This window comes from Leucopleurus acutus (assembly GCF_964270905.1).
Source record: "Leucopleurus acutus genome assembly, chromosome: 20".
NCBI classification, from domain to species: Eukaryota; Metazoa; Chordata; class Mammalia; order Artiodactyla; family Delphinidae; genus Leucopleurus; species Leucopleurus acutus.
This window is the reverse complement of record NC_139162.1, coordinates 29,140,586-29,165,205: the sequence shown is the minus strand read 5'-3', so window position 1 is coordinate 29,165,205 and position 24,620 is coordinate 29,140,586. Positions and strand designations below refer to the sequence as shown.

The following is a 24,620-nucleotide window of genomic DNA, read 5'->3' as shown; positions in this document are numbered from 1 at the left end:
GAACCTAGGGGCAGGATGAGAATAAAGATACAGACCTACTAGAGAATGGACTTGAGGACACGGGGAAGGTGAAGAGTAAGCTGGGACAAAGTGAGAGAGTGGCATGGACATATATACACTACCAAAGGTAAAACAGGTAGCTAGTGGGAAGCAGCCGCATAGCACAGGGAGACCAGCTCGGTGCTTTGTGACCACCTAGAGGGTTGGGATAGGGAGAGTGGGAGGGAGACGCAAGAGGGAAGAGATATGAGGATATATGTATATGTATGGCTGATTCACTTTGTAATAAAGCAGAAACTAACACACCATTGTAAAGCAATTATACTCCAATAAAGATGTTAAAAAAATAAATTAAATTAATAAAAAAACAAACAAACAAATCAAAAAATGGGCAGAATACCTAAGCAGACATTTCTCCAAAGAAGAATACAGATGGCCAAGAGGCACATGAAACGATGCTCAACATCACTAATTATTAGAGAAATGCAAATCAAAACTACATTGAGGTATCACCCTACACCAGTCAGAATGGCCATCATCAAAGAATCTACAAACAACAAATGCTGGAGAGGATGTGGAGAAAAGGGAACCCTCTTGTTCTGTTGGTGGGAATGTAAATTGATTCAGCCACTATGGAGAACAGTATGGAGGTTCCTTATAAAACTAAGAATAGAATTACTATATGACCCAGCAATCCCACTACTGGGCATATACCTTGAGAAAACCATAATTCAATAAGACATATGCACCCCAATGTTCATTGCAGCACTATTTATAATAGCCAGCTCATGGAAGCAACCTAAATGCCCATCGACAGACAAATGGATAAAGAAGATGTGGTACATATATACAATGGAATATTACTCAGCCATAAAAAGGAATGAAATTGGGTCATTTGTAGAGACGTGGATGAATTTAGAGACTGTCATACAGAGTGAAGTAAGTCAGAAAGAGAAAAACAAATATCATATATTAACACATATATGTGGAATCTAGAAAAATGGTACAGATGAACTGGTTTGCAGGGCAGAAATAGAGACAAAGATATGGAGAACAAACGTATGGACACCAAGTGGGGAGTGGTGGTGGTGGTGTGATGAATTGGGAGATTGGGATTGACATATATACACTAATATGTATAAAATAGATAACTAATTAGAACCTGCTGTATAAAAATATAAATAAAATAAAATTTAAATGATAAAAAAAAATCTCCTATTAGGGTAACCAATAGTTCTTGCCTGTGATGGGTTGATGATAGAATTTTAGTATGTCAGTGCTGCAGGACCCTTATGGAAATCACTCCCCTCATTTACACAGAGGAGCAGACTGGGGCCCAGAGCAGGCAAAGAATTCACCTAAGGAAACCCAGCAAATTAGGCTGAGTCATGGGCTTCCCTGGTGGCGCAGTGGTTGAGAGTCCGCCTGTCGACGCAGGGGACACGGGTTCGTGCCCCGGTCCGGGAAGATCCCACATGCCGTGGAGTGGCTGGGCCCATGAGCCATGGCCGCTGAGCCTGCGCGTCCGGAGCCTGTGCTCCGCAATGGGAGAGGCCACAACAGTGAGAGGCCTGCGTACTGGAAAAAAAAATAAAAATAAAAATAAAAATTAGGCTGAGGCAGGACTAGAGCGTCATTCCCCTAAAGCTGCCCCAGAAATATTTGACCTCTGACCTGTTGTAGGCCGTAAATAACTGCCGTTTGGGTGATTTCTCCTGGTTTATGGAAGTCTCCTGTGGACTAGAACATGTTTCCCTGTTGGCAGAATATGGTCACCCTATAGCGGGCATCATACAGCGCCCAGCAGAGAGCTGGTCTGGACCCAGGGCAAGCAGGAAATGGTCCTTTCCCAGGCCCAGCAGCATATAGGCAGCCTCCTTCCTTGACTCAGGGCATCCCAAAGGCCCCAGGAAGGGAAGAGGGTCAGGCCTCACCATACCTGGTCCTAGGAGACCTTGGTGAGCCTGAGAAGCCCCCATCAGATGCCCCTGGTAGCCTCCTACCTAACCCAGTGTCTTGAGTCTGGTGAGAACAACTCTATTTACTGCCCTAAACCTGCCAGTCCAAGACCTGGCCTGACCGCAGGAGACATCTCCTTGGTCAGCTCTGATTGAACTTCAAGAATTCATTTCTCTCCTTGCCTCTCCCAGGTGCTCCCAAGACCCAGTGGCGGGGCAAGTGATCTCAGAGCTCTTTACCAACAGAAAGGAGAACATTAATCTCAGGTTTTCTGAAGACTGTCTTTACCTAAATATTTACACTCCTGCTGACTTGAGGAAGAGAAGCAGGCTGCCGGTAAGCAGTGGGAACACGTGGTCAAGGCTGGTGTAGACTGGAGGGGGATGAAGGCAGTGTTGGGTTGGGGCGTCTTGGACCAAGGCTGTTCCAGGGGCCCCAGGCTGTTCCCCAGGGGCCCCAGGGCTTTCTTTACCACCACAGCCAAACCTGACATCGAGGAACACAGGTTTTCCACACCTCAGTTTCCCATAGTGACAGACATAGGGCCTCTGGGGGAGTTTGCTGTACATCTGTAATGAACATTTTAATTTTTCTAAGGTCCCTCATGCTAATAGATGGACAAGAAGGATTACTCTTAATTGTTAGATTAGGAATCTGATACCCAGGGTGGCTAAGACATAATTTCCAATAAAGTCAGAGCTGGAAGGAATCTTGGAGATAAGCCAACAACCCAACCGTTCTGTTACAGATAGTGAAACTGAAGCCCAGTGAGGGGAAGGCGAGGTCGCAGAGTAGGGTTGGCAGGACTAGGGCACGGGTCTCCTGATCTTCAAGTCACGCTCTTTGACACACACACACACACTAGCAAGTGGAGCCTGTGGGTGGCCTTTCCTCAGCACACAGAGACCTTCTCTGACAAACTTTCAGTGTCTCAGTGTCACAGGTGAAGGGTGCAGAGCCTGGAGCAACAGAGAAGCACTTTCCTTTGCCTTTGCCAACTATCAAGGTTTTATTGTAGATAATTTTACTTCCTAATTTACTTTGACACAAGCTGATGTCCCAGTGAGTCAGCATTTGCAGAATAAATGGAAGCCCAGAGATGGGGCAGCCTTCCAGACTCAGGCTGGAGGATGGGGCTGGTCTGCTGGGAAAGGAGGGGTCAGTGGGGTAGAGACAGGCGGGGTGTGAGCACCGAGCCATCTCCCAGGAACACCCCTGGCATGGTGCCCAGATGCGGAGGAGGGCATCTGTGAACTTGTGACTAGAAGGTGGCCCTGCATATGCTGGGCTCAAAGAGGTGGGGACAATTGTTCATTCATTCATGCATTCATTCATTCCCCTAGTACATACTCAGCGCCCCCATATGCATAGCTAGAATTGGGGGTTAAGAGAACGGAGGAACATAAAACCATGACCACACAGCCCCTGCCTTCGAGGATCTTAGCATCTGGGTTGCACAGAGCTGGACTAGCTTCTTCAGCAAATCACTGCTGGCCAGCCCTTGGCTCAGCCTGGACTCAGAGGTGACTGCACACTCAGTCCCTCTGCCCGGAGGTAGGCAGGGATCAGAGATGTAGGAGGAGCAGGGGCTCCAGGAACCTGAAACTGGAGAACCTCTACTATGGACACAGGCTCTGGAACCGCAGGGTCTGGGTGTAAATCCTGATTCTGCCTTTTACTAGCTGAGAGACCCAGCTCTGTTTCCTCAAATCAGGGATAATCACACACAAGTGTTCAATGATGAATATCAAGATTTATGTCAGTGTCTTGACACAGCACACGAGGCAAGTCTTGCTGATGCATTAGTTAGAGTTGAAGGGAAGAAATTCCTCCTGCCCCAACAGCCGGCCTACTGCACCGTGGCCATTGGCTGCCGTGTGCTGGGCAGCTCGACGTGTGGACTCTGGAGCCAGACTGCCTGGGTTCAAGTGCTGCCTCCACCGCCTATGAGCTGCGTGACCTCAGGGTGGTTAAGTGCCTCAGTTTTCCTGTCTGTGAAATGGGACAATAGTAGTCCCTATCTTGTGGATGGTTTATTTTTAAATGCTTAGAGCAGTACTTGACACATAGTTCATGTATGAGTTCTTTGATTTTTTTATTAACAAAATCATTATACTATTATTTTAGCCATTCTCACTTTCTTGCTATGTGAACTTTTTAAATTCAGGGCCATGAATTATGAATTGTCATGTCCACTCTCATCCTTAATTCTTACCACAGTCCCTGGCACCTAGTAGGTTTTCAAATCATATTCATCAGATGATTGAAGACTTCTTAGAGGAGGTGGCTTTTAGGCTGGGCTTTGGAGGATGGGTGAGATTTGGGGAGCAGAGGAGGCAGTGGAAAGGCCTATTAAGAAGAGGTACCACCCAGGGCGTGTGCTTCTTGACATGGTCATCATTCACGTGAGAAGTTTATTTCACCACACAAAAGGTAACTAAGGTGAAGCTGAAATAAGCTGCTAACCAAGGGCTGTTGCATGCGGAGTGTGCTGAGCTGCGTGAGGGGTCCGGGAGTGAGGACTGTGGGAGTGTTGGGGAGAAGATGGCGCTCTTAGCCTTGGCTCGTCCCATGATGATGTTCTCAGCATGAAGAGCACTGGCAGGAGGTGGCACTGAGGCAGGGGAGACAGGCAGGGGCAGCCAGGGTGCACTGAGTTGGGCCACAGCTGGGAGAACGGATAGATGACCAAACCAGACAGCCTCTTGAGGTCCTTCCCAGCTCTGCTTCCTATGCCCTGTATGGTTGCTTCCTCCCCATCCAGGTGATGGTGTGGATCCACGGAGGAGGTCTGATGTTGGGCGGGGCATCAACCTATGATGGGCTGGCCCTCTCTGCCCATGAAAACGTGGTGGTGGTGGCCGTTCAGTACCGCCTGGGCATCTGGGGATTCTTCAGGTAAGACACTGGACTCTCCTCACGGCACATTGACCCTCAGTGTGGGAGTGCTAGGACCCCACTCTGGTCATGCAAGCCCTCAAAGGGATCTTTGCTAGGTTCCCTACTAAGACATGCAAGTCCCCTCATAATTGGGCTCTACCTACCTTCTCCTTCCCCAGCCACCCTGGTCCACTTACTTGCATGTAAAATGCCTAATCTGCCTGACAAACTCCTATCATTCCTGCAAAACCCAACCCAAATGTTACCTCGTCTGAAATGCTCATCTCTTTTTCACCTGTGCTGCCCAGCATGTTGCATACCTGTAAGGTGACAGTTAACATGCAGCGCAGCAGTTAGAGGCTTATACATCTTACCTCATGGGGAAGGAAAGAAGGAGCAGACTCACGTGGGAGCTCCATAAAGTCTTGTAGGTGGAGGAACGGGTGGCTGGAACTTGGAGGCTGTAACGAGCACCTGACTCCAGTGGACACGTCTACTGAGAGGAGTGTAGGGCCCACTCACCCCATTTCCTTCATGGAGTTTGGCACATGCGTGAGCGAAGGCTCAAGTCTCCTCCATGGAGTCTCCGTGGGGACAGGAACTGGACTTCCTGAAGGCACAGTTACTGAGCCTTTTCTGAATGCACCAGCCCCAGGACCTCTTACCCTCAGATGGCTGGTGGGTGGGCTGGGGAGGCGGTGGTCATCTCACTGGAAAGACCTATGGGCTGGAGGAGGGCTGTCCCAGGCAAGTCGCGTCCCGGGATGTGTCACCTTCACTGAGACTCCTCATGTCCTTCCCCCGCGGCCCACGGCTGCTCCCAGTTACAGTATAACTGCGTACACTCCCCTCTCCCTCTCCCCCAGGCTCTCCTCTACCACGTCAGTCAGGGTTTCACCCCGACCAGACACCACACTGCTCTGGTCCAGGTCACCAGCGGCCCAGCCTTGGCAGCAACCGCACGTCACCCCTCAAACCTTTTTGAAAAATTTCCTGCTCTTGGCTCCTGGCCACCTCCTCCCTCATGGCAGCTCCTTCTCGGCCCCTCCCGGACCCTCCCCTCCCCATCTCAGCCTCTGTGTGCATCTTCTTCTCTGTCCCACTGGTTCCCTGAGTGACCTCAGGGGGCACTTCCAGGATCCCTATTTTTAGCCCATTTCTCCTTTGAAACCCGCAGGTACATCATTAACTACCTCCTGCCATCCCCACGGGACACCTGAGGGCACCTCTCCCTTCCTCGGACAAACTTAACCCTTGACTCCCGATGCCCCTGCCCCAAACCCTCCTCCTTTCTCCACAGGGCCTCCTGCTCAGCTGCAAGCAGCTCCACCCTTCCAGTTACTCAGGATAAAAGCCTGGGGGCACTTGGATTCTTTTCTTTTTCTCACACGCCACATCCAGTCACCAGCAAATCCTCTTGGCTCCACTTTTACAATATGTTCAGAATCCAGCCACTTCTCACCTCCTCCCTTGTAGTCACCCTGTTCAAAGCACTCTGTGTCTCTCCCCTGGATTGTTGTAATAACACCTACTTTTATAACCCTGCTATTTTACACCGTGTCTGATCCACACAGTAGCCAAAGTGATCATTTAAGACATAAATGGAATCATGTCATCCCTGCAATGGCTTCCTAACTTACTCAAGATGACATTGACATCCTTACCGAGGCCCTCAGGGCCCTCTGTAGCTGTAGGTCCTAGACTCACACTTTTTTCCACGGGACGCTGGGGCCTTTGCATGTGCTGTTTCTTCTGCCTGGAATTCCCTTTGGAACTGTAGAATAGTAGATTCTCAATAAATAGATGTGGGATGGATGTATAGAGCGCTACAGCGGAACAATGCTGCAGGATGGGAGGCAGGTGAAGACCCCAGTGTCAGGGCTCTGGAAGCCCAGTCTCTTGCAGAAGGCTCACCCAGACCCCCAGACCCATCTGTGGTCCTGAGAGCCCTGCTGTGACATGTCTGCTCTCAACCCTACCCTGTTCTCTTACAGCACAGGGGATGAACACAGCCGGGGGAACTGGGGTCACTTGGACCAGTTGGCCGCACTGCACTGGGTCCAGGAGAACATTGCCAACTTCGGAGGGGATCCAGGCTCTGTGACCATCTTTGGAGAGTCAGCAGGAGGGGAAAGTGTCTCTGTTCTTGTAAGTGTTCCTGGCCCTGATGTGGCTACTGATGGGACCCCTTGCAGACCAGCCAGTCTAGTCATGGGACCTGGTTCAAGGCTGACCCTACTCTGTGCAGCATCAGATGGTGGAAAGTTACGGCCAAACTCTCCTTGGACCGCAGGAAGCTCAGAAGTCAGCTTAGCATCCTGGGGCCATATCTCCAGCCATGGCTGCAACGGAGACATTCCTCCTGTCCTGTGTTGGTTGAGCTCTTACTCTCCTTCCTAATCATTTTACTATTAGTACTCACCTCACTCCTCTTGGGAAGTAGGGGTGGGTGTAAATTCTGGATAAGAGGAGGCAACCATGAAGTTGGGTGCGATGTCATTATTTGGCTTGAAGCCAGATCTACAATTCAAGGGGACACGAACACTAAGAACAGGTCAGAGGCCTCCTCTGGGGAGGTCTGATGGCTTGTTCATCTCAGGAATGAGGGCAGCAGCCTCTGGGGCTGAGGATGGAGCTGGGCTGGGGGAGGAGAGGTAGAGAGAGGAAGGAGGATGGAAGGGGGGATGGGACCCGGGAAATGGAACACAGACACGACCTGGGAGCCTGATGTGGGAATGGCAGTTGGGAGACACCAAGGGAAGCAAAGGTGGAAAACCAGATTAGAAGGCGCTGGGAGCTGTTAGAAACCCTCCAGCTGCCTCACAGTTGAGGAGAAGGTTAACACTATTACTGTATTTTTAAAACATATGTTGGATTCATAGTTGAATCTTCAGAGGAAAATGTTTTTATTTTATAAAATGGAGAAAAAAGAAAAGCATAGATAACTCTCCCAAAATAAAAATTCATCCACAGTCCCATTAGCCAGGGATTGTCACCATGGACAGTTTTATTTTTCTAGTCTTTTTTCCATGAATCTATCAATATATCTATCTATCATCTATCATTTATCTACCTATCTATCTGTCTCTATGAATTTTTAAACAAAAAAACTTCCTTAATATTATGACACAAATATTTCCCTCACCATTAGTTATTCTTTCATATTTTTTGTGTGTATAGTCGAGTATAGTATAGTATTTCATTGTAAGAATGAAAAATACCTTATTTACCCAATGTCATATATTAGAACCTTGTGTTATTTCCAATTTTTACTGTTATAAATAACATGAACATTTTAGAGATTTTTGTGTGCCTCCATGATCATTTTCCTTAAAATAAATCCTAAGTAATGCAAATGGGGAATCAGAACTGTGCTTTAAAGTGCTGCTAGGAATTGCTGAGCTGCCTTTCAGATACTTTGATTGTTATATTCAGTGTGTGTCACACACTTCCTGTTTTGTCCTTCACTCTGCTCCTGGCTCCTTCCAGCTGAGGTTTTCTTGCAGAAGCCAGGCCCCATGGTCTCCAGGGGAACAGCCCAGGACAGGGCTGTGGATGGGGGTAGCTGTTGAAGACCCCTCCCCATGAGCATAAACTCCCTTTCTCGCCACCCTCCTCCCAGGTGTTATCTCCCCTGGCCAAGAATCTCTTCCACCGGGCCATCTCTGAGAGTGGTGTGGCCCTCACTTCTATCCTGGTCAAGAAGGACATGAAGGCTGCAGCTAAGGTAGGTCTCACACTGGACTGTCCCCACACCCTTTGCTCTGCTCTCCTGGAGTTGTCAAGGGTCTTTCTTGCTGTGGGAGCCAGTTGACATGCTCAAAGAATCACAGAAGTGAGGGTGGCTGATCAGGGAGGGCAAGGACACACCTCATCCCACCTCCACCTTCTACTGCTGAGCAAACTGGGGCAGAGAGCAGAAGCACTTGCCAGGGTCAGCGAGTGATCAGAGCAGAGCCGGACTCAGGCTCATGACTCTGGACTGCCAGCCCCATGCATTTTCCACTGAACACGCTTCCCAAAGTGTTCCAGGTGGGGTGCTGGCCTGGACAGTGGTCAGTGAACTGTCATCCTATCTTGCCTTGCTCAGGGTCTGAAATCTGATGAACTCATTGGCACCATGTGCGCCTGGAGTGGATTCTCCTTGGGGGCTTGTGACTGGGGTGGGTTCCTGAAGAATTCATTCATTGATTCATTCATTCACTCAACAAATAGTTTTGATATAATCTGACATCTCGCAACCTCATGAAGCTTCTGTTATAATTGAGGAGACAGATTAATAAGTATATAATTGCACAACTTACAAAATGGCAACTGTGACTAGAGCAATAGAGGAGAGATACCTGATGTCATAACAGAATCCAAAAGGAGCGCTTAGTCCAGTGGATAGGGGGAGGTTATCAGGAAAGGCTTCATGAAAAGAAGCGATCAACGAGTTGAGATGAGAAGGATGAGCAGTAAATTACTTGGTAAGAAAAGAATATCCAGGAAGAGGGAACAGCCTGTGCAAATGTCCTGTGGCAGGAGCAGGTATCTCAACTGAGAGAGAGAGCGAGAAAGGCTGCTGTGGCCAGAGCAGAAAGAGCAGACGGAACCTGGAGTGAAGTGAGGATGGAGCCATCGGCAGGGCCATGCTGCAGAGGACCTGGTGAGGACTTTGTCTTTATTTGGAGAGTGTTAGGAAGCCAAGCAAGGGTGAGCAACAGGGAGGCTCTGCTGAGGAGTGTGCGCTGGAGTCACTGATGTGGAGCGATTTCGTCGGGCTGTGAGAGCTGGTTAGGTGGACGGGTGGGGGCAGCAGCCAGACTTAAAGGGACTGACTGGTAAGCAGGAGGGGAGGAGATAAGACACCAAGAATTTAAAAAATTGTTGAGACTGTTTTTCAGAATTCTTTGGCTATTAACAGCAGAAGCCCATTGATCAGGCTTAAGTCAAGAAGGGGGAGTTTATTTAAAGGAAACAAAGGTGGCAGAAATGGTGCTGGATTTTGCTGTCACACAGGACCAGAAATTGGCAGAATGAAGAATCCAAGACTCATATTCTTGTGTGCGCTCGCTCTCTCTCTCTCTCTCTCTCTCTCTCTCTCTCTCTCTCTCTCTCTCTCTCCCCGCTCTACTTCTTCATGTGCCTTTTAATTTAATTTTTCACCAAATACATACTGAGCATTGATTGTATGTCAGACACTGGACCAGGCTCTGGGCAGCCCATGTACACTCTTCATGGTCCCGCCATCATGGAGCCTGATTTCTCTCCTTCTGCATCTTCCCCTCTGGCTGCACTTTGCAAGTGTCTAGCCTGAGGCCAAAAGGCTATTAATTGGGTGAGCCGAGATTTGAAATTAGACAGTGGATTCTGGATTCCATGCTCTTAAGCCCCACTCCATGCTGCCTCTCTTTAGATGTTCAGCTTTGAGATCATTATGTCCACTTGAACAGAGGTAAGGCAGCAGAGGCTGAGGAGTATAATTGGCACATCTGGGATCCAGGACATACTGGTCTAGAGTATCTTCGCTACCATGTGTTGACTTTAGAAATTGAGGTTGGAACAGAACGCTTTGTTATTGATGGAGGGAAGAGACAGGGCTCTTGAATTCTGCTGTCACCTGTGATCTCTGCAGAAAATTGCTGTCTTTGCTGGGTGCAAAAGCACCACCTCAGCTGTCCTTGTTCACTGCCTGCGCCAGAAGACAGAGGACGAGCTCTTGGAGATAACGCTGAAGATGGTGAGTACATCCAGTCTCATAGCCACACAAGCTCCCCGCCCTGTAAACATGGCCCCAGGCTTCATCATTTCACCTATCCCCTTGCCCTGGAAAAACTACCTGGGACAGTTTCTCACCTCTCAAGGGCAGTGTCAGACTGGATCTGAATGGGGAATTTCCTTCTTTCTTTTTTATTATGGAATAACTCAGATGTTAGCAAAGACAAAAAATAACATAATGAACAACTGTGTAATAACTCCTCATATCTATCAAAACTTACTTTTTCCAGTCTTGTTTTTCTGATAGATTTTTTTATATGTGACTATTTTCTTTATTGTAAATATATATATGTCACATACAATTTACCATTTTAATCATTTTAAGTGTACAATTCAATGGCATTAATTACGCTCATAGTATTGTGCAACCATCACCGCTATTTCCAAAACTTTTCATCATCCCAAACAAAAAATCCCTACCTCTCTAAACAGTTACTCTGTCTTCTCCCCTTCCCCCCAGTCTCTGGAAACCTCTAATCTACTTTCTGTCTATGAATTTGCCCATCCTAGATTCATTCATATAAGTGGAATCTGATAGATTTTTAAGAAATTAAACATTACACATTCTCAGAGGTGATTACCATCCTGAATTTTGGGAATGGGGTTATTTAGAACAAAGCTCTTCAGAAAGGTTGTCACAATTGTCTTGGTTAATTTAGAAACCACCTCAATTATAATCCAGTGGTGGCCCCATTTTCTAGATTTTCTGCACGTCTGCCTCAGTAGTGATTCTCACATAATCGTATATCTCCCCATTCATCCATCCAACCATCCATCCACCTATTCATCCATCCATTCATTCATCATCTTATTACACATCTGTCCATCCACCAGTGAATCCAATTCATCAGTATCTTTTCATCCATCTAATATCAACTCATCTATAACATGCATTCATCTGTTATCAATCACTCATATATCTGTATTTCATCATCCATCTCTCTAAAGTCAATGATCCATCCATCACCTAATCTGCTAGCTATCATCCGTCTATCCACTTATCCCCCCAATTCAATACTCCAAGTATTGACTAATTCCATCCACCCAACCATCTGTCTTTGCTAAGTGTATGGGGGTGGGTAACAGCGTGGGTGATGCAGACATAACTGGATATAGTCCCTGCTCATAAGGAACTATTCAAGGAGAAACACGCCCATATACTTAGTGGATTAAGTGTGGTGGGAATACAGAGAGGGGACGCATTCATTATAGTAAGCAGGGATGCTTCACAGAGAAGGTGACATTTCAGGATTGGTGGATGGCTATGGTAGCGGGTCATCACAGGAAGCTACAGTACAACAGATACCCAGAGATCACCACTTATAAGATCCGCTTATAAGGGGAGAGTCTGGACCCTGGACCCCTGAGGATGCTCCTGGACCCTCAGCGGCCAGCCTCCAGCACTGGACTCTGCTCTATTTCCATGGGTTAAGTCCAATGTAGCCTTGGATCCTGGTTTCTCAGGCTCAAATAAGGTGACCAATGTGCTCAAAGATAAAAACACAACTGTTTTCTGATGCCTGGAAAGAGATAAATTTATTTCAGCAATTCTCCATGTGGCACAAGAGATCCGCTTATAAGGGGAGAGTCGGTGACTTTGGGAGAATCCAGAGAACCTAAGAGCCCATATTATCCTTCTGAGATCTTCTGAGATCACGTGGAAGTGTTTCCATGATTATCCTCTCTCCCCAGTAACACACGTGGGTGTGCACGTGCACACACACACACCTGGATTGCGGGGCTACAACCCATAATGGAGGGACCCTTACTGGGACTTCCTGCATACTGGTCAGGCCTGTTAGCTGCAGTGTCACAATAAAATCAGCACAATCCTGGTGAACTCACAACAAAGAGAAGCATGGGGTGGGGTGAATTTCAGTGAGCTTGTATGAGTCAGGATTTTCTAATGCAGGAGGAGAAAACTCATCTCAAAGTGGCTTGAGAAGAGAAAGGTGTATGTTGTAACAGAATCTTCAGGTAACTAACTGAAAAGTCCAGGAGCTGAAGGTTTCAGGCATGTCCAGATCCAGATGCACATATGATATCATTAAGACTCTGTCTCTATCCCTCAGCTTTTTACCTCTCTGTGTTGGCTTCACTCTCAGGCAGATTTGTCCCCTGGGGAGGTTAGACAACAGCAGTATTCTAGACTTACATCCTATCTGCTTAGAAACCCTCTTTCCCAATAATTCCAGCAAAAGTTTTGGGTAAACTCTATTGAACTGACATGGGCACATGTCCATCCCTGAAGTAATCCCTGTCTTCAGGGAGATGGTGCACCTCAGGTCACATATAGATGCCTGGAATCGTGGAGTGAGACTGGGAAAGAGGGAGTCCCCCAAAGGAAAATTGGGGTGTTTTCGCCTGGAGGAACAAGAAGAGGAAATGGGTACAGGGCAGGGCAGGCACAAGCAGCAGTCCTCTCCAGAGCTCCCCTCCCCCGTCCCATACCTGCACCCTGTGCTCATGCCCAGGGGAGCTGGTGCCCTGCCCACTTCCTTTCAGCCCAGCCGGAGTGGCACCAGGAGGGAGGACTTGATACCTTTGACGCACAGCTCACAGGATCAGCTTTGCTCTCAGGAAGCCTTCTCACCCACAGCCTCTGCCTTTGTCTTCACAGAAGTTTTTCGCTCTTGATTTACACGGAGACCCCAGAGAGGTAAGATGCTTACAAGAACTGACTATAGATGGAGAGATGCATATAGATACACACACCCTTCAAATTAAATACACATTATGTTATATAGTTTATACCAACTTGAGTGAAGATCTGCCCGCATCACCTAACCACTGCTGGCCCTGGTCAGAGTTCTGCCCTCCGGGGTCCACAGACTTAGCCCCCTTTGTTAGGACCCTGAGTGTGTGGCCACCGCCCATGGGCACGCAGGTCTGCGATGCCGGCTGTGAGCTCAGGCAGGTGGAGAGGGGGACGCGGGTGTGACCTCGAAGGGGAAGCACAGACGTGACGCTGCCCTCTTCCCCAGAGCTTTCCTTTCCTGCCCACCGTGCTTGACGGAGTGCTGCTGCCAAAGACGCCCGAAGAGATTCTGGCTGAAAAGAATTTCCACCCCGTTCCCTACGTCGTGGGAATCAACAAGCAGGAGTGTGGCTGGATTCTGCCGACGGTGAGAAAGTGCAGGCCTCTTAGACTCGCCTCCCCTGCCCGTCACATCACCCCTCCCATCTCTGGTCACAGGATCCCTCCTTCTACGCACCCCCTCTGGGACCTTCATACACCTTGACGTTTCCGTGGAAACCTTCTCCACGATGGCCCAGCTGTCATCTGGGTGGTGCGGCCCTGGGGACCCACATCCCCACACACTCTCTGCTTGTCCTCCCATCCAAGAATCCTGAAATGTCAGTGCCAGGAGGGCTGGGAGAGATAATCATTGGGCAGATGAGAAACCCAAGGCCTGGAAAGGGGAAGGGGCTTGGGAGTTAAGGAGAGTGAGGCCTGGGACCTGCAGCCTCTCCCCTGGGCTTGGTGCTTTCATAGTTTCTCCATAAATTCCACCCACCCACACCTCACACTCTCATTCATCTAACTGGAAAGATTCAAAGGAGCCTGCTTCCTCCTGAGTTAAAATTGACTTCTAAAAGTTAGGAAGAGCTTTCCCTTCTGCCAAAGATAAACAAAGCCGGACACCAGTTGAATTGGTAATGAGTTTGATTCAGTGACACTCTTGCTATAGGGAAAAGATCAATTGTAAACTGAACCCAAATCGCTGAAACAAAAGGCTGGAGCCTATTTAAGGCTGCGGGCGCGGGGAGGGGGGATTTGTCCATGAAACTGGGCCACCTGGATTTGTTAGCTGGCATTTATCTGGAGAAGAAACAAACTTCTTCTCTCTTTATGACAGGAGGCCGTGGTGTAAGTAGAAGCAAGGCTCCCACTGAAGTTAGGCCTTTATCTTTCCACAGGGACTGGGGGAGAGAGCAAGAATTACCCCCTGAATGTTTGCTTTTCATAAAAGTTGGCTCTCAGGTCCTTGAGAAAACAGGTTGGAGCAGTGGTTTTACATCCCAAAGGGCAGAAAAAGGATTTATAATTACAAGGTTTCTAAAGTGACTGCACTAAGAAAGGGTTCAGGGACATACCTGCCTATCACCAGGTTTTGGCTAGAGCAAACGGTAAATTTTCCTGGCAGCACAGAGCTTTTTAAGGGGGCCTGGGGTCATCCTGGGGACATGGCCTTAAGCCGCTTGTGGCCGTGCTAGAGTTTGGTGAAGTCACTTAGTGCAGAGTTTTGATGCAGTTGTTATGTGCAGAGTTCTGCAGGTCTTCAGAATGATTTCAGAGGTTATACCAAAGGACCAAAACCATAATGGCAGCATTTGGGGCTTTCTCTGCTATCTAACACAGGCGGGGTATTTGTGAGGTCTGTGTCATCTGCCCCAGAGCCCTCTACTTCAACACCTGGCTGGCTGAAACCTTCCCTCTCTGTCTTGATGACCACTGTGGAGACTCTAGCCTAAATATATATATATATATATATATATATATATATGCACACATATATATGCACGCATATACACACACAGACACACATATATATATATATACACACACACACACATATATACATATATATACACACACACACACACAAAGACTGGGACAGCTTCCCTTAACAATTACTTTATCTTCTTTGCATTCCTTGATTTCTAGATATAAAATTCCTTTTGATTCATTGATTTTGCCCAACTCTTCAAAGACCCATGCCCTACAGAGTAAAGTAAGTCAGAAAGAGAATAACAAATACCGTATGCTAACACATATATATGGAATCTAAAAAACAAACAGAAAAATGGTCATGAAGAACCTAGGCGCAAGATGGGAATAAAGACGCAGACGTAGAGAATGGACTTGAGGATATGGGGAGGGGGAAGGGTAAGCTGTGACAAAGTGAGAGAGTGGCATGAACATATATACACTACCAAACGTAAAATAGATAGCTAGTGGGAAGCAGCTGCATAGCACAGGGAGATCAGCTCGGTGCTTTGTGACCACCTAGAGGGGTGGGATAGGGAGGGTGGGAGGGAGGGAGACGCAAGAGGGAAGAGATATGGGAACATACATATATGTATAACTGATTTACTTTGTTATAAAGCAGAAACTAACACACCATTGTAAAGCAATTATACTCCAATAAAGATGTTAAATAAATAAACAATAAAAGACTCAAAAAGAAAAAAAAAATGGACCCATGCCCATCAAGATATGACAGTGACCTTCAGCCTGCATTGGTTTGGTTTGTTGGTAACTTTGGTTTTTCTTGCCATTACCGGATGATTCACAATTGCTTAACCTTTGTTTTAACAGTTCATGGGCTACTCATTCTCTGAAGGCAAGCTGGACCAGAAGACGGCCACATCCCTCGTGTGGAAGTCCTACCCCATCCTTGTAAGAGTCTAGGAATCACAGGAACTGGCTGAGCCCTAAAGAGGGGAAGAGGCTTGTTCCCAATTGCAAAGCAACTAATGGCAGAATGAAGACTGGGGCTGGGAGGGTTCTGCCCCACTTTTTCTGCTTTTCTTATCACTACCCAGGATTGGGGGAGGGGGAAAGTTTGCACTGAGCTCAAAAAGTTCACCATTAACACAAGAAGAGAAACTGTGTCACTCACCAGGGGTGGTGAAGTCAAAAATCCAGAAATAGGGGCTTCCCTGGTGGCGCAGTGGTTGAGAGTCCACCTGCCGATGCAGGGGACACGGGTTCCTGCCCCGGTCTGGGAAGATCCCACATGCCGCGGAGCGGCTGGGCCCGTGAGCCATGGCAGCTGAGCCTGTGTGTCTGGAGCCTGTGCTCCACAACGGGAGAGGCCACAACAGTGAGAGGCCCACATACCGGAAAAAAAAAAAAAAAAAAAATCCAGAAATAGCAAAATTTAAACCACCAAATGAATGAAGAGTATTTAGTAAGAGTTTATGGTACATAAAGTATAGTTCACGCCCTGGGGGCTTCCAACTTCAAAGGCTGGTAGGAAGCTCGGTGGGGGGCGGGGGTGGGGTGGGGGGTGAAGTTACAGGATGGCTTATAAAGTGAAAATGAGGAAGTTGTTAACATTTTCAGTGATTGCTTATTACAATAGAGGTTTTCAGGTGGCAAGGGATTGGTTAAAAGTGATTATCTCATACTATTTTAGGGAGATGACTTAGTTTATTTTTTGATTGTCAGAGGGATTTACAAAAAATAATCTAAGTTAGGTTTTGCTTATGTGCATGAAATACGCTAGAGTTAGTTTTGCTTACATGGCTTAAATGGTTTTGTCTGCACAGATAATGCGTAAGTCTGGTCTCCATTTTATATTTAACTTTAACAGTGGTCACTTTCACTGGATCTATTTCAGAGCATCCCTGAGGAACTGGCCATGGTGGCGGCTGACAAGTATTTAGGAGGGACGGACGACCCTGCCAGAAGGAAAGACCTGTTCCTGGACCTGCTTGCAGATGGGATGTTCGGTGTCCCATCTGTGAATGTGGCCCGTCGCCACAGAGGTGAGTCCCAGACACTGGACGGGAGAGGGACACTGACCTCCAGCTTCACTGACTGTCCCGCCCAGCCCTCAGCACAAACACATGTGGACATTGCTGAGGGTCGTACATCCAAGGCTGATTGCGTTTGGCCTGGGGTGGGGCACTGTCCTGTTTTGGTTTCCACCAGAAGCAGACTCCGAGAAAAGGATCCAAATGCAAAGAGTTTATTTGGGGGGTGATCCCAGGAAACACCAGTAGAGGAGTGGAGAAGTGACATGAATGGAGAGGAAGCCAGTCCACACTGCACTGTCAAGAAAGCATCCACTGTGGACACCCGGACCTGGGGAACTCTGGGAAACCAGCAGAACACATGTCTCAGGGTTATCCCTAGTGAGTGGCAAGAGAGCTGGGGTATTTATCCTCCAACTTTGACGAGTCATTGGTTGAAGGCTGTTCCCAAGGGCAGTTAATTCCCTGGTGCTTTGACCTGTTGCACATGTGGGCAGAGTGGTCTCTGGCTGCCAGAGACCCAGGCAAAGAGCTACGGATGCAGGAGGTGGAATTCAGGCTGGCGTGCCCGGAAGCAGGGGATATGGGGAGGCACCGACAGCCTCTGCCACAGGGCTCCTCACCTGAATTGCGGTGGTCTGTGGGGCTAGAGGGGAAATCTTGGAAGATAGGTCTTGGAAGGTTTCCAAGGTCAGAGCTATCTGCAAACTAGTTTGTTAACCAGTGGAGCTGGGGGTAGAGGGAGGCCAAGCATAGGATCAGGAGTGTTGTCTGGGACCAAGAAAGCTGAAAGGAGTGATTATTGGAAGAGTGGGGCCACGCAGTCTAGAGAATGCCAATGTCTGTGGCTGGCTGTTGTTTCTCCCAGTGTGTGCTGTGTCCACCACAGGACCTTCCAACATTGACCGAGACTGTGTGTAGGGTGTGAGGTCAGGGATGCATGAGCTCACCTGGAGAGGAGGTGTCCCTTTTGGGTACCTTTTGAGTTACTCACAGGACCCTTCATTTCTTGGAGACCTCATTCACCGAGTCTGCAAGCCAGGAGATGGTTCTGGGGTCCAGACCTCCCTGCCTAACGGTGCTAGAAGGGTTTTAAACTTTGAGACTTTATAAGCATGATAAAACATAGCTGTGGCTGACTTGCTCTATCCCCGAGCACTCAGTACAGTACTTTGGAGGTTCTAGTTACCATTTCTTCCTCCCTAGGGTCCTGATGGCCAGCCAGGGGCTGCCTGGGGTCAAATCTGTTCTTTCATAACTTTGGTCTTGCCTCTGGCTACATGTCTTGATTTGTAGTGTCCCCTTCAGCCGCTCCCAGCCATACTGGACTTGAGTTTTTTATCTGACATCCCGTGACTTTGAATTCAGGGTCTTATTGCCAGCACTTCCCAGAGTTTATCAATGTTATTTTTTCATTGTCGTATTTCTCTCAATCTCTTTTTGATAAAGTAGTTTTCTGAGTATAAAATTAATCTTACCATTGTAGAAAGTTTTGAAAATATGGAAACATATTAAAGAAGCAACTATATATTACTCATAATTCCTTCACCTAGAAGTATCAGCTATAAAGTTTTGGTTGTTTGGTTTTTTTTGCGGTACGCGGGCCTCTCACTCTTGTGGCCTCTCCCCTTATGGAGCACAGGCTCCGGACGCGCAGGCTTAGCAGCCACGGGCCCAGCCGCTCCTTGGCATGTGGAATCTTCCTGGACCGGGGCACAAACCTGTGTCCCCTGCATCGGCAGGCGGACTCTCAACCACTGCGCCACCAGGGAAGCCCCATCTATAAAGTTTTGACATTGTTTTTTCTATTAGCCTTTCCATGTCTTACACATAATTTTAAAATTAATTTTATGTTCATAGACAACTATATTGTAGGCATTTCCTCAATGTCAATATAAATTCATGGAAAATAGCAATTATTTCATGGTATGATGGATTAAAATTTACTTTAGTATTCCTGTCCTATTGGGTATTTAGCCTGGCTGCTCATTTTGATGCTACAGAAAACATCATACTCAGCCTTATGTGCATAAATCTTTAACCAAGTCTCAAATAATTTTCTTAGAGTTGGTTTCTAGAAGTGAAATTATTAAGCTGGGCTGTAGTAGAATTTTAAAGTTCTTGATACATTTTGTGAAGTTGCTTTCTAGTGTATGAGAGTGTGGATTTCTTAGCTCTCTCACTTGGGATAGTCAGATTAAAAGAATAAAAATAATGCTGCCAATTTTATATAAGTCTTACCTCACAAAAAAAGAACATCACGTTTTAATTTGCATATTTTTATTGCTAGCTCTCTCCTTCCCCCTGCTTCTGTTGTTGCTCCTAATTGTTATTATTGAAATCTCTGCCCTACTTTCCTTTGAAGACGTGTGTTGTGATTGCAGGATTTTTTTTTTTTTGCGGTACGCGGGCCTCTCACTGTTGTGGCTTCTCCCGTTGCGGAGCACAGGCTCCGGACGCGCAGGCTCAGCGGCCATGGCTCACGGGCCCAGCCGCTCCACGGCATGTGGGATCTTCCCGGACCGGGGCACGAACCCGTGTTCCCTGCATCGGCAGGCGGACTCTCAACCACTGCACCACCAGGGAAGCCCGATTGCAGGAATTTTTTTAAAATATTTATTTATTTGGCTAAGCCGGGTCTTAGTTGTGGCACACAGGATCTTCAGTTATGGCATGTGGGATCTTTAGTTACGGCATGCGGGATCTTTAGTTGCGGCATGCGGGATCTAGTTCCCCGAACAGGGGTTGAACCCGGGCCGCCTGCACTGGGAGCATGGAGTCTTAACCACAGGACCACCAGAAAAGTACCCCCGTAGGAATTTTTTTTATAAATCTCAGTGGTTTAAGGCAAAACACTGAAAAAAAAAAAAAGAAGAAGAGGAATGAAAAGAATATCTTTTGGGCAGCATGCTGCCATAATTAAGTTCTCTCATTCACACTAGGTCTTTCTTTGTATGGTTGGGTTCTCAGTTCCGTTCTAACACTTCTGAGTAGCAGAGGCAAGGGTAAACACCCTCCTTTCAGTGAGTTCTGCTTGACCCTGAAGCAGCTGTTTAGCAATTGGATTATGGAACCACAGACGGATTGCTTCTTCCAAACAATGCCTCTTGCTAAACCAAGAGTGCAGTGAGAGGGGGGAAGGGAGGCAATTAAATAAATTATTGTACATCCTCCTGTCAGGATGGCATATATTGTTACACTATGTAGTGGACAAACATTTAATGATACGAAGAAATTATTATAGTCATTACAAAACTACACATCCAATAGTATCCTTATTTTATATACATAAGTGAGGTAAGTGCTAAAATATTAACAGAGGTTTCTCTGAGCAGTGGGATTATATGTGATCATTTTGTTCTTATTCCTTTTTTCTGCATTTTCCAAATGTGATTCTGTCCCCAGGAAGGGAAAAAGTGTGATATTTCCCCGCCAGTCTGACTTGGGGCCTGACCCTTCCCGGGTAGAGTCACTCGCTCTGGGCATAATGATCAATGCAGAGCACAGAGCTCCCCGGGCGGGTGGCCCGTGAGTTAGCCCTGAAGGAGCAAGATGGGCGACGCTGCTGAAACGTCAGCAGGAAAACTGACATCTTCCTGGGGCTTAGAGAGGGGGTGGTGAGCGTAAGGGCAGGGGAGAGGAGGAGGGAGGAACTGTACCCTTCCTCGGCCCCTTCTTCCTTCTGCCACCACCTTAACACTCCCCGGGCCAAGCAGGAAGCAAGACCTGTGAGATGACAGAGAAAAAGGAAATGCTGAATTGTGGTTTCCTGAGACACAAGGAATAGACTGTCCCCTTTCTGCATAGGCTTGTATTTAAATATCTGCACTTTCAGGCCAGCAACGTGGATTTACTTCACTTTTCTTGGAATACGTGTGAAAAACACCAGAAATGCTCAAAAATGGGCATAATAGAAGACACCTGTCAGGCTGCAGGTATTCTCCAAGGGAATGAAGACTAACCTGTTAGCAATGAAATGTCGTGGTATTTCTGTGTACATAAACTATGTATCTAGATGTTCTGCTCTGTGAATGCATCAATAGGCAAAGAGGTTTATATGTATTGACCCAATGCCTCTATAATGATAGTTATTTTGAATCAATTTCCCCAAAGTTTCAACATTCATTCATTCAATAGCTGGCTCAAATCCAGTTCCACCTCCACCACCAGTACACCCTTAAGCAAGTCATAGAACTTTTCCCAAACTGCTTTTCTCTGTTATGCTGATAACCAGAGGCTTCCTGCAGGGACACACAGGGTCTGGCACACAGTTGCTTCTCACAACGGGCAGCTGCTGTTAATATTGTTCACTCAGGACCAGGCATGCCCCCAATTTCCTGATTGCTCACAGCGCCCCTCCCACCCACCTCTGGAGCCCTTGATACCATCCAGGTGTGCGTCTGCTGAAGTGAACTGTGCATGAATCCATGTCTTCCAGATGCTGGAGCCCCCACTTACATGTATGAGTTCCAGTATCGCCCAAGCTTCTCATCAGCCATGAAACCCAAGACGGTGATGGGGGACCATGGGGATGAGCTCTTCTCGGTCTTCGGGGCTCCATTTTTGAAAGGTGATGGCCCTTTGGTGACTACAGACTTGGAGTTAGGGGATCTGGGTTCAAGTCTTGGTTTGGTGGCCTTGGGCAAGTTCCTCCTTCTCTCCAGGTCTTAGTTTCCTGAATTCACCATAACAGCGTTGAAGGACAAAGGGTCCTAACCTTTCTCTTGCTCTAATGTGCATGGTGGAGAATGTGTATCCTTGCGCCCTCCTCCATGGTCACTCTAAGAATCCAGACCTGGGCATCAGTAAGACAGGAGGTGGGTCACCTGCAGGGCCCTGCTCAGGGCTAGAATGCCACCACTCACTTCGCACTCACAAGAGCATATCAGAAGGTACGTGAGAGTAAGGTTAGAATTGCTCTTAACCTTGAATCAGGACTAATATGTGTCTGTCTATCCAATCATCTATCTATCTAAAACTCATATCTTTTAAAATTAAATACGTTTAGGATTATATTTTAAAGAATACCTTTCACAGATGTCTTTAATGTCTTAACCCTCAGCAGTTACCGACAACTTGTGTGTGACACAACCCAGGGCTGTACATGGCAGTGCCTCTGGGCACTTTCTGGTTGGGTGACTCTTTGGGGGCCTTGCAGCTTGGTTATTTTTCAGATTCTATGAAAATGTGTGTGGGTGTAGGAGATTGAAAAAAGACCCAAAGGAGAGTATCCTGGGAGGTGGGGTTACTGTAGCAGAAACCCTGGGGTGTGGCCCTGTGACCCAGCCAGTTCATGGATTGACTACAGCCCTTCACTGAGCCCGACCTAGGTCAGTAACTGTCAAGCTTAAAGTGCACTTGAATTACCCAAGATCTTCTTAAAATGCGGTTTTGACTCAGTAGGTCTGGAGTAAGGGCCCCGTTTCTGAATTTCTAACAAGTTCTCAAGGGCTGCTGCTGCCCCTGAACCACACTCTGAGTAGCAATGGCTTTGTCTCCTCTCCACAGATGGTGCCTCAGAAGAGGAGACCAATCTCAGCAAGATGGTGATGAAATTTTGGGCCAACTTTGCTCGGAACGGGTGAGCTGGTGGCACAGATGGGGCAGGGTTGGGAAGGGGCAGGGCGTGTCTGCTGGGTGGGAGGAGCTTCAACGTGTGCTGGGCAAACTCCCCGCCCTGTGGCCCCTGACGTGAGAGCTCCCTCAGTGGACGGGCTGCCCAGGAGATGGTCAGCCTCCTGTCTCTGGAGGCATATGAGCCTTTGGCAGAGATGAAGCCAAGGGGTCCCTGACAATCTCTGAGGGTTGTTGGGGCCACACAGTAGCTTTGGGGAATTTCTATGTGATTCTGTTCCCAGGAATCCCAACGGGGAGGGGCTTCCCCCTTGGCCAATATATGACCAGAAAGAAGGGTACCTTCAGATTGGCGTCACCACCCAGGCAGCCGAGAAGCTGAAAGACAAGGAAGTGGCTTTCTGGAACGAGCTCCTGTCCAAGGAGGCGGCAAAGAAGCCACCCCAGTTAAAACATGCTGAGCTGTGAACGGGAGGCTCAGCTGGCCTTGGGGGCTTGTGGGACCCCAGACAGGGGTATTCTATAGAAGGTGTTTGTGGGCCTAAGAGGCATCTTATTGTGGAGGCTGGGGAATTATCTGATGGGAGTAGCAGAGGTCAGGGAGGGGGAATTTCTGTTTCTGTGGCCTCAATTTTGGAAATAAATGTTCTTTTGGAGACCAAGTCAGTGTCTTTGTCTTGGGCTGGAATTAAGTCATCCTCATTAGCGAGAGAAGGATGAGAGAGGGCACCACTGGCAGGAAGGTGACTCGGGCAGCTCTGGCTTGGCCTCTGGACAGGAAGAGTCCAGTAGGCTGGGCCCTGGGAGGGGCTGAGGGGGACACTGCATCTGCTCCATGTCTCTGGGCCGTCAACAACTCCAGTAAGTGGATGTGAGGGAACCAGAGGGCAGTGTCCCTCTCCTCCATGTGGAGCCGCCTGTAGACATGGAGGGGGCACAGACCGAGGATGTACCTGGAGTGGGAAGGAGGGGGACTTGCCATGGTGACACTGTGGCACTGTTGTGTGGCCCTTACTGACCCTCCCACAGGTCTACAATTCTTTCTTCAACTTACACAGTATCCTCCCAGGCCCCTCCCTGAGGCCATCTCTTCCAGCAATTCCTCTGAACCCTTTCTGCAGCCTGGACCACATCAGGTACAAGCAGTGACCACCTTGAAGTGAGTCCCTGAAGTGTCACGTGAAAACTGACTCTTTCAGAATCCCTGGGGTGACTTCTGGCTCCTGGGATATAGAAAGCTCTAAGGAATGCCACTCCCACCTTAACAGAAAGAAAAAAGTGGATTATCCTCAAAATCATGACTTTCTCTGACTCATTCAAAGAGGTTGCAAGGCAAATAATTACCCTGAAATCTCGGGGAAGACAGGCATTTTGAAGGAGAGATGGGAAGTGAACACTGGCTTACCGTCTGGAGACAGGTGGAAGATGGAGTCACCATATGTGTGAGTACAATTACTCTTAAAATTCGAATCGAGGGCTAAAGGCCAAACATAGGTGAGTATGAGAGTATGAAATCCTAAAAACCACACACCCACAGGGAATTTACACTTGTTACAGGCCCTTCTCCATGGACCTCTATCAGGGACCCGTGAGAAATACTGGAAACAGGTAGTAAGACGAGAGAAAACCTGCCTCAAGGGTGCAGGCTTCAAGCTCTGCCCAGACACTTCTCCATGAAAAAATAAAATCCCCAAACCACTGAGGAAAGGTCAGCAAACCCACTTCCCTTGGGGCCCTGGGAAAGACCTATTGTGGCTGAGGAAAAGGAAAATTTTAGAACTTTATATACATATAGGAAATCCTGGGCTTCTCGGGTGGCGCAGTGGTTAAGAATTCGCCTGCCAATGCAGGCGAAATGGGTTCGAGCCCTGGTCCAGGAAGATCCCACATGCTGTGGAGCAACTAAGCCCGTGCACCACAACTGAGCCCACACACCGCAAGTACGGAAGGCCAAGTGCCTA

At 47.8% G+C, this 24,620-nt stretch overlaps 1 protein-coding gene across 2 annotated transcripts in view; it reads left to right on the top strand.

Annotated features, from left to right (window-relative positions):
- The window catches only part of LOC309976918 (liver carboxylesterase-like), a 36,844-nt gene extending 13,506 nt beyond the window's left edge, over window positions 1–23,338 (top strand). For both annotated transcript variants that reach the window (XM_082862763.1, XM_082862762.1), the window contains exons 3-14: window positions 2,151–2,295; window positions 4,724–4,857; window positions 6,834–6,987; window positions 8,462–8,566; window positions 10,457–10,561; window positions 13,220–13,258; window positions 13,584–13,724; window positions 15,923–16,003; window positions 16,950–17,097; window positions 21,524–21,655; window positions 22,594–22,666; window positions 22,944–23,338. In XM_082862763.1, coding sequence (XP_082718889.1) covers window positions 2,151–2,295; window positions 4,724–4,857; window positions 6,834–6,987; window positions 8,462–8,566; window positions 10,457–10,561; window positions 13,220–13,258; window positions 13,584–13,724; window positions 15,923–16,003; window positions 16,950–17,097; window positions 21,524–21,655; window positions 22,594–22,666; window positions 22,944–23,127 — 1,441 coding nt within the window. In that variant the 3' untranslated portion in view covers window positions 23,128–23,338. The remainder of the gene's footprint in view (window positions 1–2,150; window positions 2,296–4,723; window positions 4,858–6,833; window positions 6,988–8,461; window positions 8,567–10,456; window positions 10,562–13,219; window positions 13,259–13,583; window positions 13,725–15,922; window positions 16,004–16,949; window positions 17,098–21,523; window positions 21,656–22,593; window positions 22,667–22,943) is intronic.
- Window positions 23,339–24,620: the final 1,282 nt, after the last annotated feature.